Source organism: Emydura macquarii, unplaced genomic scaffold (genome assembly GCF_026122565.2).
Source record: "Emydura macquarii macquarii isolate MOO-44397 ecotype Brisbane River unplaced genomic scaffold, CSIRO-AGI_Emac_v2 contig_3477, whole genome shotgun sequence".
In the NCBI taxonomy this organism is placed as follows: Eukaryota; Metazoa; Chordata; order Testudines; family Chelidae; genus Emydura; species Emydura macquarii.
Genome location: NW_027133614.1, coordinates 824328 through 836531, shown reverse-complemented (window position 1 = coordinate 836531; position 12204 = coordinate 824328). Strand labels below are relative to the sequence as shown.

The 12204-nt window shown below is 37.1% G+C and overlaps 1 protein-coding gene across 2 annotated transcripts in view; it reads left to right on the top strand.

The window, feature by feature from the left end:
* ACBD6 (acyl-CoA binding domain containing 6) overlaps window positions 1-12204 on the top strand; it is a 116250-nt gene that overhangs the window by 29252 nt on the left and 74794 nt on the right. For both annotated transcript variants that reach the window (XM_067535150.1, XM_067535149.1), the window contains one exon: window positions 7007-7089. In XM_067535150.1, the coding sequence (XP_067391251.1) occupies window positions 7007-7089 (83 nt within the window). The remainder of the gene's footprint in view (window positions 1-7006; window positions 7090-12204) is intronic.

Genomic DNA, 12204 nt, shown 5'->3' with positions numbered 1-12204 from the left:
GGATTTTTTTGTCTGGATGGAATTTAGATTGCAGGCTTTCCATGTGTGGAAGCATGTTCTCTTTTAAATAATTGTATAGTTCCATATATACCTGTGGTGCTTTATAAATAAAATGCTAACAATGCACAGTGCTTGAATTGTGTACCTTTGATTGGCTTCTGTGGGAACCACATTGCTAATTAACAATGAATGGTTTGAAAATGGAAAAAATAAGGGGAAAATGACAGCCTTCATTTTGAGTTTTTTGGTGGTTTTCAGCATGTGTGGGAGATGTAATGTTTACACATTTAAACTTTTTACACATTACACATTTAAACTTTAGCTGATAGCCATGGATTCTCTGTCTGTGTAGGAGATGGCTTTAAAAGAGCGGTTTTATTCTGAAAAGTGACTGTAAAAATGGCATCTTTTTATTTATTGGACCCGCTGCCTGCGTATATTGGGAATCCTGTCTGCTCATGTGAGTGACAAACATAACTTTAAAAACAACGAGAGTTCTGTAGCACTTTAAAGACTAACAAATTTAATTTCAGTAGGCATAAGCTTTCGTGAGCTTCAGCTTCAGTGAGGAAAAGCTTATGCCTACTGAAATTAAATTTGTTAGTCTTTAAAGTGCTACAGAACTCTCGTTGTTTTTGCTGTATACAGACTAACATGGCTACCCCTCTGGAACTCTTAAACATAACTTTGTACTACTGTTAGTACTGCAGATCCAACACAGTGTGACAGTGTGAGCTATAGCTTCTGTTTCATCTTCTATGTCAGTGTTTCCAGACCAGTGTGTGCCATCAGGCATGAGCAGGTGTGCCATGGAATTTTTTGAAAAACTACTAGAAGAGTTCTGGATTGGCTCATGAATATTTGAGTACATTTGGAGACTATATGGTGGTGTGCCTCAAAATAATTAAAGGTATCAAGGTGTGCCATGGCAGAGAAAAGGTTGGGAACCACTGTTATATGTTATCGAGATGGTTTGCTAAGTTTTACTCAATTAAACCTGTGCAAGTCCATTGAAGACACTGGGGTTTCATGGGTATTACAGTGGAGATAATTGAAAGATAATGGGGGTACAGGATTGTCAATAAGGCTGTAATATGCAGAATGGAAAAAACCCATTTCCAAGAGCCCCGGCGGGCCTAACAGGACAGTCAGGAAAAAAACATTGTTTTTGCAAACTCAGCATATATTTTTTAGAAATCTAGAGACAGTAAATGTGGAGCCCCGCAGTACCATTTTTACCACTGTCCAGAATAGAACCACACCTTCAGTATGCTAAATAGGACTCTTTCTTAGTTTTTCACGTGTGTACGGTTCATATACTTTTTCCTTAATATGAATGGACAAATACAGATTGATGCACTCAATATTCTTGGGCTACATGTTAGTTTGTCCAAATAGCTCTCTTCTAACCTACTTCCCAAACTGTTCTAGGAATAAATTCAGACAAATTGGGGCTCTAACTCTCACATGTATAAGAAGGCCTTTACAATTTAATTTCCTGATGAATTGCTGCCCTTTGTGCCAAATTAATCTGTGGTATAACTCTGTTGGCGTCTCTGGGTTGCAAATGTGATTCATTTGGCCCAAGGAATTTTCTGAGGCACAATTTGTAAAAAGATGATGTATTTTCTAAAGCATTTTGTGTGTGATTGCAGTAAGCAGAAAAGCTATATGGGAAGAAACACACCTACTATAGGAGTAATTTTTTTTTATTGATTCCTTCCGAGAAATGTGGGCAAATGATTGCTGTCCTTCACCAACATCAGAGAAGAGAGGCTGACTGTATGCATCATCATGTTGTAGAAATAGGTCTTGCACTTATTAGCAAATGAGCTGAAATTAATTTTCATCCTTATCAGTGTGGAAGTAATTGATGGATGACATATGGGTGTGAGGTTTTGTGTGAAAGACTTTTTAAGAAGGGCATTTCGCTGTAAAGAGGCTAAAATCTTTCTCTTTGGGGAAAGGATGTTTTGTCACTTTGCTACTCTAATTTTAGGAAGTGCTGCCTGACATATAATAGTTTTCATAGCCCCTACTCATACCCCAGAATTTTTTTAGTTATCTTTCAGTAAATCCCCAAAGCCAACTATATTCTTGGGTCAAAGACCAGATTTAACTTGTACTAATGATGAAGATCCTTGCAGAAACAGCACTGTATTTACTTTAATTTAAGATTGTCAAGATTCTCTTGACCAATTTTATTTGTCTCGTCCCTTTCAGAAGTTGGTCCAATAAAAGATATTACCTCAACCACCTTGTCTCTCCAATTTCATTTAAACATTTTACAAATTGTTTTAAAAAAAACAAAAAAAACAAAAAAAAACCAAAACCCAAAATCACCACCATCTCCTGGCTGAATTGCTTTTTAAATGTGATTGTAAGTTTCCATCTTTGTATGTGTGTTTGTGTTTACAATGTTATTGATGCTTGAGTCTCCAGAATAAATAATAGGGTATACAATTTGGGACAGAAGAGAGAGAATGAATGTTAATACACATTTCATGTTATCTTATAGTTAGTTATTGTCTGTTCACAGATTTTCCTTTCCCCCACACACAAGTCAATTTATGTTTGTGCAGCTTCTTCCTTCGTACAAAGCAACACACAACGCTTTAGAACAAGATGGAAAATGGTTTGCAAAACTGGACTCCGGGACCAGAAAGGGGGAAACCTCATACTGGTATGGTGATAAGGGTAGAAAAGGGATGAAATGTTAAATGGTAACAGCAAAAGTAAATACTCTTCAAGCTGCAGTTAGGGGGAGCCTGGAAGAAGAGAGTATCTGCTTGGGCTGTGGGGCTGAAGATAATTAATTATTACAAAATAAGATCACCTCCCATATGTAACATTGTAAACCATGCTCTAAAATGCATACTGGATTTTATTAGTTATTCACACAATTGGGATAAGAAAAATGTATTTAAAAAAAGACTAGCCATTCAACTGTTGGCATGTTGAACCAATCCATGGAGGGAGAACAGCCCTCTCACTATCTTGAAACAAGGGTAATCATTACTAACACAATGGCTTTATGTCCCAATCCTTTAAAACTTTACCAGTCCAGTGGGAGTATGTCTTTGTGAAACATATTAAAAGAAGATAGCAGAATTCTGAACTTCAAAGCCAGCCTTAAGAAAATAGGACCATGGTCCATCAAGGTTCTTAAGCATGTGTGTAACCTTAAACACAAGTGTTTCCATTAAAATCAGTGAGACTACCCATATGTGTAAAAGTTGGGCACATGCTGATGAACTGAGACCATAAAAAGGATAGGCAAATTACTTGATAATGATCACTACTTTTACTAAGCAGGAACCAGTGCAAGCAATAGAGAAATATAAGTAATCTTAAACATACTGTTTGTGAAGCTAGCTGCTTATAATTCTCTAGAGACTATGTTAATCTTGGAGTGCTGCAAGCTGGGTTTTGTGGCTTATTCTGAATCTGGAACACTTTAAAAATTAAAAACACTTAGTGACAAATTTTTATTCAGTAAATACCGTACAGATTAATGTGCTTGGTGGTAGCGTTCTCGTGTCTGGTCTAGAAGGTCAGAGGGTCTGGCTTCATACCAGGAGTTGGGCTTCCACACATTGTTGAGCTATCTGAGGCACGGACTATCACTTGCTATGTCTGTGCAATACATTGGTTAAGCAGTTTTTAACCATGTACAAACATGGTGACAGCTGAAGCGGAATAACAAATGACAGGAAAGAACTTAGGAAAAAAAGTCTTTTGGTCATCTCTAGTAAAAATCAGAGAAGCTTCCATCTGTTAATTGTGTGTGTTCACTCTCCAATGTTTTCTCCATATTAAAAATTCAAGGAACAGTGAAAGGACCTCCTCTTACTCATATGAGTAGTGCCATTAATTTTAATGGGACTATACATATAACCAGGATAAGTGGCATTTAGCCTAATGTTGAGTGAAATTGACCCAAAATCTAAGTGTTGAGAAAAACTGAAAGCCAATGGAAATGTTTCCTTCCCAAACAGTGCAGTATTGTGATAGTTTTCTTAACCTTTCCAAACTACTGCTTTGAGGCATGGGCTTTCCTGTACTAACTAGTCCATGCTGAGAGAAATGTAGAAAGTAAATATGATTAAAAGTAAATTAGATTTTTAAAAATTTCATTTAACATAATTTAAGGTGCTGTGATGGCAGTAGAGGTAAGGAAACCCGTGCTTCAGAATTTTTAATGAATCTGTAAACTCAGGGGTTGTAACCTGTGACTGGAGAATTGCTAATATAGTTCCTGTTTTTAGGGAAGGGAAAAACATCATCCGGGAAACTACAGGCCTGTTCGTTTGACCTCAGTTGTATGCAAGGTCTTGAAACAAATTTTGAAAGAGAAAGTAGTTAAGGCCATAGAAGCTAATGGTAATTGGGATAAAATTAACATGATTTTACAAAAGGTAGAGTGTGCCAGACCAACTTGATCTCCTTTGAGAAGATATCTGATTTTTTTAGACAAAGGAAATGCAGTAGATCTAATCTACCCAGATTTCAGTAAGGCATTTGATACAGTTCTACAGGGGAAATTATTAGTTAAATTGGAGAAGATGGGGATTAATATGAAAATTGAAAAGTGGATAAGGAGCTGTTAAAAGGGAGACTTACAACAGGTCATACTGAAGGGTGAACTTTCAGGCTGGAGGGTGGTTACTAGTAGAGTTCCTCAGGGATTTGTTTTGGGATCAATCTTATGTAACACTTTCATTCATGACCTTGGCACAAAAAGAGGGAGTGCTCTAATAAAATTTCTAGGTGACACAAAGTTGGGAGGTATTGCCAGTATGAAGGAGGATCGGAATATCATACAAGAAGATTTGAAAACTGGAGTTCCAGAAATGGGATGAAATTTAATAGTGCAAAATGCAATGTCATGCACTTACGGACTAACAATAAGAATTTTCTCTCTAAACTGGGGATGTATCAGTTGGAAGTGACAGAGGAGGAGAAAGACCTGGGTGTATTGGTTGATCACAGGATGACTATAAGCCGCCTATGTAAAGCGGCCATGAAAAAGGCTAATGCAGTTCAAGGATGCATCAGGCGAGGTATTTCCAGCAGAGAGGGAAGTAGTAGTACCATTATACAAGGCAGTGGTAAGACCTCATCCAGAATATCATGTGCAGTTCTAGTCTCCCATGTTTAAGAAAGATGAATTCAAACTGGAACTCGTGCAGAGAAGGGCTTCTAGGATGATCAGAGGAATGGAAAACCTACCTCATGAGAGGAGACATAAGGAGCCTGCCTTATTTAGCCTAACCAAACAAAGGTGGAGGGCAGATATGATTGCTTTCTATAAATACATCAGAGGGGTAAACACCAGGGAGGGAGAGGAGTTACTTAAGTGAAGGATCAGTATTGGCACAAGAATTAATGGATATAAATTGGCCATCAAGTTTAGGCTTGTAATTTGGCAAAGGCTTTTAACCATCAAACGAGTGAAGTTCTGGAACAGCCTTCCAAAGGGAAGCAGTGGGGGCAAAAAACCTAACTGGCTTCAAGACTCAGCTTGATAAGTTTATGAAGGGGATGGTATAATAAGACTGCCTACAATGGCACGTAGCTGGTCTGTGGCAGCTGATAGCAAATATCTCCAACGGTCACTGATGGGACAGTAGATGGGGAGGGCTCTGAGTTACTACAAAGAATTCTTTCCCAGGTATCTGGCTGATGAGTCTTGCCCACATGCTCAGGGTCTGATCATCATATTTGGGGTCAGGAAGGAATTTTCCCCTGTATCAGATTAGGAGAGACCCTGGGAGATTTTCGCCTCCCTTTGCAGTATGGGGCATGGGTCACTTGCAGGTTTAAACTAGTGTAAATGGTGGATTCTTTGTAACTTGAAGTCCTTAAACCATGATTTGAAGGCTTCAGTAACTCAGCCCCACGTTAGGGGTCTATTACAAGAATAGGTGGTTGAAGTTCTGTGATCTCTAATGTTCAGGAGGTCAGACTAAATAACCATGATGGTCCCTTCTAACCTTAAAGACTATGCGTCTGTGAGAAATGATTTTTAAAAGTGACAGTGTCTCAGTTCCTATAGCCTCACAAATGCAGCAACATCTTTTGAGACTATCAATGGTGAATACAGTATTTGCATTTATTTTTCATAACTGGTATGGTGGTATGACTGTTTCCAGTTCGTTTGTTAGATTCTATACATGTATAATGGTGTTTAGTCATTAAAGATAATGTAATGGTGTCCAGTAACAATACTTGTTGCAGTTGGTTAATCAATTTTGTATGTTACCACTGTAAATTGAGAACTGGTTCTCACTGGGTTTTAACTTGTTAAATAAAGCTTTAGGCCTTGTATTTTCAAAAGTGACTTTTGTTTTGGATGCCCAATTGGACCCTCTAAAAGGGCCTGATTTTCAGAGAACAGATGCTCAGCACCCTCTGAAAATCAGGCTACTTCAAAGTGTCTAAAATCGGGCTCCCAAAATCATTAGTCATTTTTGAAAATGTAGGCCTTAGACTATATATTGGACTGTCAGTATTCTAATGGTTATTTTCTATCATGGTAGAAATCATTCAGAATCCTGGAGTTCTTGGGAGTAAATCATTTGGAAATGCTACCCATTATAAAATTTAATTTAAATCTATATTAAGTAGATTTATAAATGTGAGCTTTTCAGACTAGTAACATGACATTACTCTGCCTCCCAAAGGATTAGCATTTCCATCCTAAGTGGTCAAGCCTGAGAGCACTGTAAAGGCAGTGCACTCATTCTTGTCAGGAGGGAGGGAGAAGGTGCCTTGTTGGGCCTCACAGGAGACTCCCTCGGGACCGTGCTCAGAATAGCATTGTTTGATTGATTGTTGGAGCCCTAAAAGGTAACAGAGACGTGAGGCATTTGAGCATTGTGGTAGGGAAGTGTGAGGAAGTATCCCAGACAACCATTCCCCTCCATGCCTTTAAAGAATAAAGTTACAGTATGAGGCAGATTGAGTCTGAAAGCCATGTCACTCTACCATTTTTTTATTTCAGACACCGGAGGAGAGAGGCAAGGAAGGAAAAACTGGGTTTGGAGGCCCAGTTGTCAGCTCGTTGTATCAGGAAGAAACCATCAGGTGACTATCTCTTCTAGTCTTTTATCAGCAGTACAGTTTACATTTAATTTACTTTAATTTTCCTAAGCATTTTTTAACATCAAACAAGTGTGGTGGCAACTCCAGCAGGATAATAAACAACAGGAAAGAACTTTTCAGGTCCATAATCATTTAAATTAATAACTGTCTGTATTGCTGGCAAGTACGAACCTTCCCTAGTGTGAGATGTAGAGGAGGACATTGTCTTCTGTCTTGCTGTTACACAACTCAGAAGCGCAATATGTGTTTAACAGTAATTATCCAAAAAAGTATTTTTTCAAATATAATTATTTATTTGAATAATACTGTATTTGTGTATTGCACAAAAGGTTTTGTAAGCAGACATAAGAACGTAAGATTGACCATACTGGGTCAGACCAATGGGCCATCTAGTCCAGTATCCCGTCCTCATTCCTGTCTCCAGACGCTGTAAGCCTCCATTTAGAGGCACATTCTTCCCTCTGCAGCTTGTATAGCAAAAATGCAATTATTAAGCAAGAATGGCTGCTGTTTGATAACTAAGATATATCTGAACTAAAACATAAAAGAAAATTCATTGTATAATATATGAAAATGAAACATTAAAATTCCAGGTAAAATGAAAAAAGGCTGCAAATGCAAAATTAAAGGTTCCTCCAGCCGTGTTTGCTCTCTTATGTTGCAGATGTGTAGTTACGTGTGTTTTCTCTTTCTGTTTTGGTATGTATTTTGCATCATTTTGATCTCAGGAAATCAAAATATAAATAATCTTTGACTTTCTCAAATACCCAGACTCAGTGGGAAGTATCCTAAAGTGTTGAACTGTGGCATGGCATTTGTGTGACTTGTAATGAAAAATAAATCATAATGGATGATTCCAAAGTGCTGTACAAGGCACTGAGCTAGTTGTTGATAGTGCTGTGTTTGAACAAGCAAACACAGCAACAATTATGCACTCAGCAGTAGTTCAGACACTTCCTTGGACATTGCATATTTTACTGAGAAATGGGAAAGCTGGCCAGGACTCCAGGGTTATCCCTCTATTTTTTTGCAAGAGGTCCAACAGATCTTTAACTTTCATTTGGACGTTCACCGAAGATGGACAGATGTGATCTTCATTTAGCATATCATCTGAAGAACAGCTCTTCTAGGTGCCAGCAAACTCCTCTACTTCTGTCTTATACTGGCAACGTTAGGTCTGAACCCAAGTCCTTGAACTCATGACCACCTGACCTAGAGATAAAAGTGCTACTAACTGAGCCACAGTGACACATTAGACTTAAACCAAGTAATCAATGCTGAGTGTTGAACTTCAAGTAGGTTTAACTTTTAATCCTGTCAGAGTAGAAGTCTGCATGGATTAGTGCCTCTCTCCCCTCTTATTCTTGTTGTTCAAGTATAGTAGAACTAGAAAATATAATTCTAGTTGGTTTAAGCATTCTACATTTCTTTTTGGTACACAAAGCAATGTGGGGTTTTTTTTTTTTTCCAGGAATACTTCATTCACATAGTATTTACAAATAAATGCAACAATAATTATTTAAATATTTTCAAATGTATAAAATTTACCCTGAGGAATGTTTTCTGCAGTACATCTAATAATAATAAGCAATATGGTGGTGCTTCCTGAGCTTGACCTTCTTTGACCTTCCTTGACTTTCTACAGAATATTTTTATTTATTTATTTATTTATTATTCCACTCTAAGACCTTGTCTACACACACAAATTGTACCGTTTTAATTATACTGGTATAGTTAAAGTGGTACAGCCCCAAGTGTGGACATAGTTATACTGGTATATGTGTGCTTATACGTATACATCTTATTTCCCTTCACATATGGGCATAAATTATCTTGGTACAACTACATGCACACCAGTATAACACAATCCACACTAGGGATTGTACCATTATAATTATATTGGTAAAAAATCATACTGCTAAGTGACATAGTTTATACCAATACAAAAACCGTGTGTAGATCAGGCCTAAGAAAGATGGCAGTGGCATACTAGGCAAGTGAAGACATGGAAGCTTGACCATTGATTTTTATCATGATGATGCAGTAAAGTGGGGTTGATGCTGGGTAGCATTACCTTGCCCGACAAGTTGGGTGGTTGGGTTTGAGGCTGTGGCTGAATGTCTTCAGCCCACTTTTCAGTAACAGAGCGTAGGATAAGGTAGCGTTCTAGAGTATTTTATTTTATTGCCCTTTATAAAGCGGCCTGGCTTTTTTTTTTTTTTTTTTAAAGGCATCTTGTATGGAAGAATCAAAATACATTCTGTTGATTTTCTAGATTCTGCTTCATGGATGTTCCTAGATATAGATTCTAATGTCTTTCCATCAATTCAGATGTTCAATAGTTTTTAAAATGTCAGTGCCGTTATATGGTGAAATTTGTATTTTTCTATTGCACACCAAAGGCAGTAATTTCTTTGCAGTGTTCAGTCTCCTAGGCAACTATGTGCAGATAATCTGGTTGTGTCTCAGTGCAAGACATGGAAACCTATTGTGGAAGAGCTGTAACTGGTGGTGGAGTTGTGTTGGGGAAAACAACAATTTAATGCCCTGACCCAGCAAATACTTAAGCACATAAATTAGTCCCATTGACTTTGGTAGGGCTAGTCACATATGAAAGTATTTGCAGAGTCCTAATGTGGAAAAATTAGACCTAATTTAGAATATTAATTTTATTGAATCCATCATCATCAAAATATCAGAACTCTCACCAAACGTCGTTTGTGGCTGGCCACAGGAAGCAAAGAATTTCGGAATGTCTTAGCATGTGCTCCCTAGAATTCAACTGCTGCAAAAGACATAGGGAAAAGGCAATCTCTGAGCTAGCCAAAGTCCGTGCTTCTTACATAACCAGCACTTAGAATTGCACTCAGAAACAGACTGGGTACCATAGGAGAATGCAGGTGTTTACTTAATAGGGAGGTACTGCATTCTGCCATGTTAGAAGCTTCTGCATGGTTTTCAAAGATACATTCTATTTATGACTATCACAGGAGTCCTGCCTGAGGGTGATAAAGGCTTGGTTACGTGTCAGGAAACCATATGAGAGATGAAAAGTTGTAATCTCCAGGATCAGATGCAGATAGTACAAGACACTTCAGGATATCAAAAAAAAAAAAACTGGATTTTTTAAAATTTAAATAATTTTATTTTTTAAAATAAACCTATTTAAAATTAAATTTAAAATTATGGCAACCTATATTAAGGCCGAAATTTACTGCAATCTATTAAAATAATTGAAATTTAATTTTTTTTAAAATCAGGTAGGTTTTAAAGACATTTAAAACCACTGAGCTGCTGGAAGTCACTGGCTAAGCACCTGGAACCAAAGTTCACTGAAGTGCTAACCCAGCTTTTGACTGCAATAGCCTCTTGTGTAGGTGCAGAGAAAATAATTCTTAATTTCAGCATATTCAACTAGCTCAGCTCAATGGCTTGTTCATTCAAAGTTGAGAAACCAACTGGGAGTTGAAAAGCAGGAAAGTTCGTTTTCCTCTTCCAGTTTAGGAATAAAAAAAGAGGACTGAGAAGATGAGATCTATAAGTTCTAAAATCTTGAAGGACATAGTGACCAGAAATAATCAGTTCAATTCATTAACTACAAATAATACTTCCTTTGTTTAATACATTGTGCGGATTTATATACAAAGCATGTTTTGATACTTGCTTTTTTTCATACATACCCAGCCCTTTAAGATAGTTTTATTTAACCAATAAAAAACAATTTTAAAATTCTATTTTTGTGCATTTTAACTGAATTCCAGTTTCCATCCAAATGCATTTTGACACAAATATAAGTAACATATTAATCATCTAGGAAGTAAGAAATTTATTACCACAAGTTTCTAACATCGTAAAAAACCAGAACCTGAATAAATGTATGTTAAACTATATAAATTGTACACTGATCTAGCATACCTTATATGATTAGCAAAAAGTATCAAGTTTAGCGTAAAGTCTATTTATTTGCAAATCAACATGTTTTAATGGTTACAAATAGTAATGAGAATCAACCTTTTTTTTAGGAAAATAGCTAAAAAGTATAAATGCAAAATAAGATTATAAGGTTATTTAAATCAAGGTTTCCTGCTTCCTGATTTAATTCACTAAGTTTAATCATGATTTAAATCACTTTGATTTAAATAAACCTACTCTGCCATTAGTAGCTCCTCCATCTTAGATCAATCCAAACAAGCCATCCAGCCATCACCCAGGACCCTAATGTGACTAGCATGCTTGGAAAGGAAGTAATCCAGATTTAATGAGGAAACAGACATGGAGCTGAGTATCATGAGCAAATGGCTGTGAAGCCCAAAACCTCATACTCTCTCCAAGCAGCATCCATATACATATTGACCGGGAACTAAGTGATAAGATGGAACCCTGTGGAAGCATGCATGTGATAGCCATGCAGGAAAATGAACAGTTGCTCATTTTAGGCCTTCTTTATGAAGAAATGAATTGAGCAACAATAAATCAATCCCATCTGCTGCTAAAAGTAGCTGCAGACAAATCAACAGCACTTTGTGATCAGTTGTATCAGAAGCTGTTGAAAGATCTAACAGAATCATCATGGACTACTGTACATCAGAAGGTCATCAGCTAAAGAAATACTCAATTTTGAAAATACTAAACATGCTTGAAGTTGTGCATCTAAATCCATATTTAAGTGCCTAGTATGGAATAGGTGTCCAGTTTTAGGCACTCAAGTTTGAAAATGTTGGCCGATGTGCAATTGCCTTGTCATGTCCAGGACTAAAGCCAGACAGGACTTAGGAAGTTACAGGAGTTGAAGTGATGTTGGGGTTGGTTTGTTACGACTTTCTCAATAATTTTCCTCAAAGGGGAGGTTTGAGGCAAAATGGAAAAACGGAAGAATATTAAGCCAGGTCTACATAGACAAATAGCACTGATTAAACTCAGCCAGTTTCTAAACTGATTTAAGAATGTCCACACAGGGAAATTGCACTGATTTATCTAGATCAGTTTAGAAACTGATTCAGTTAGTGTTTTTCTATATGTGTAGATAAACCCTTAATAACAAAAGAAGGTTTCTTCAATTAAGCCCTAGGTTTTATTTGTTTTAGGGTAGTATTGCTC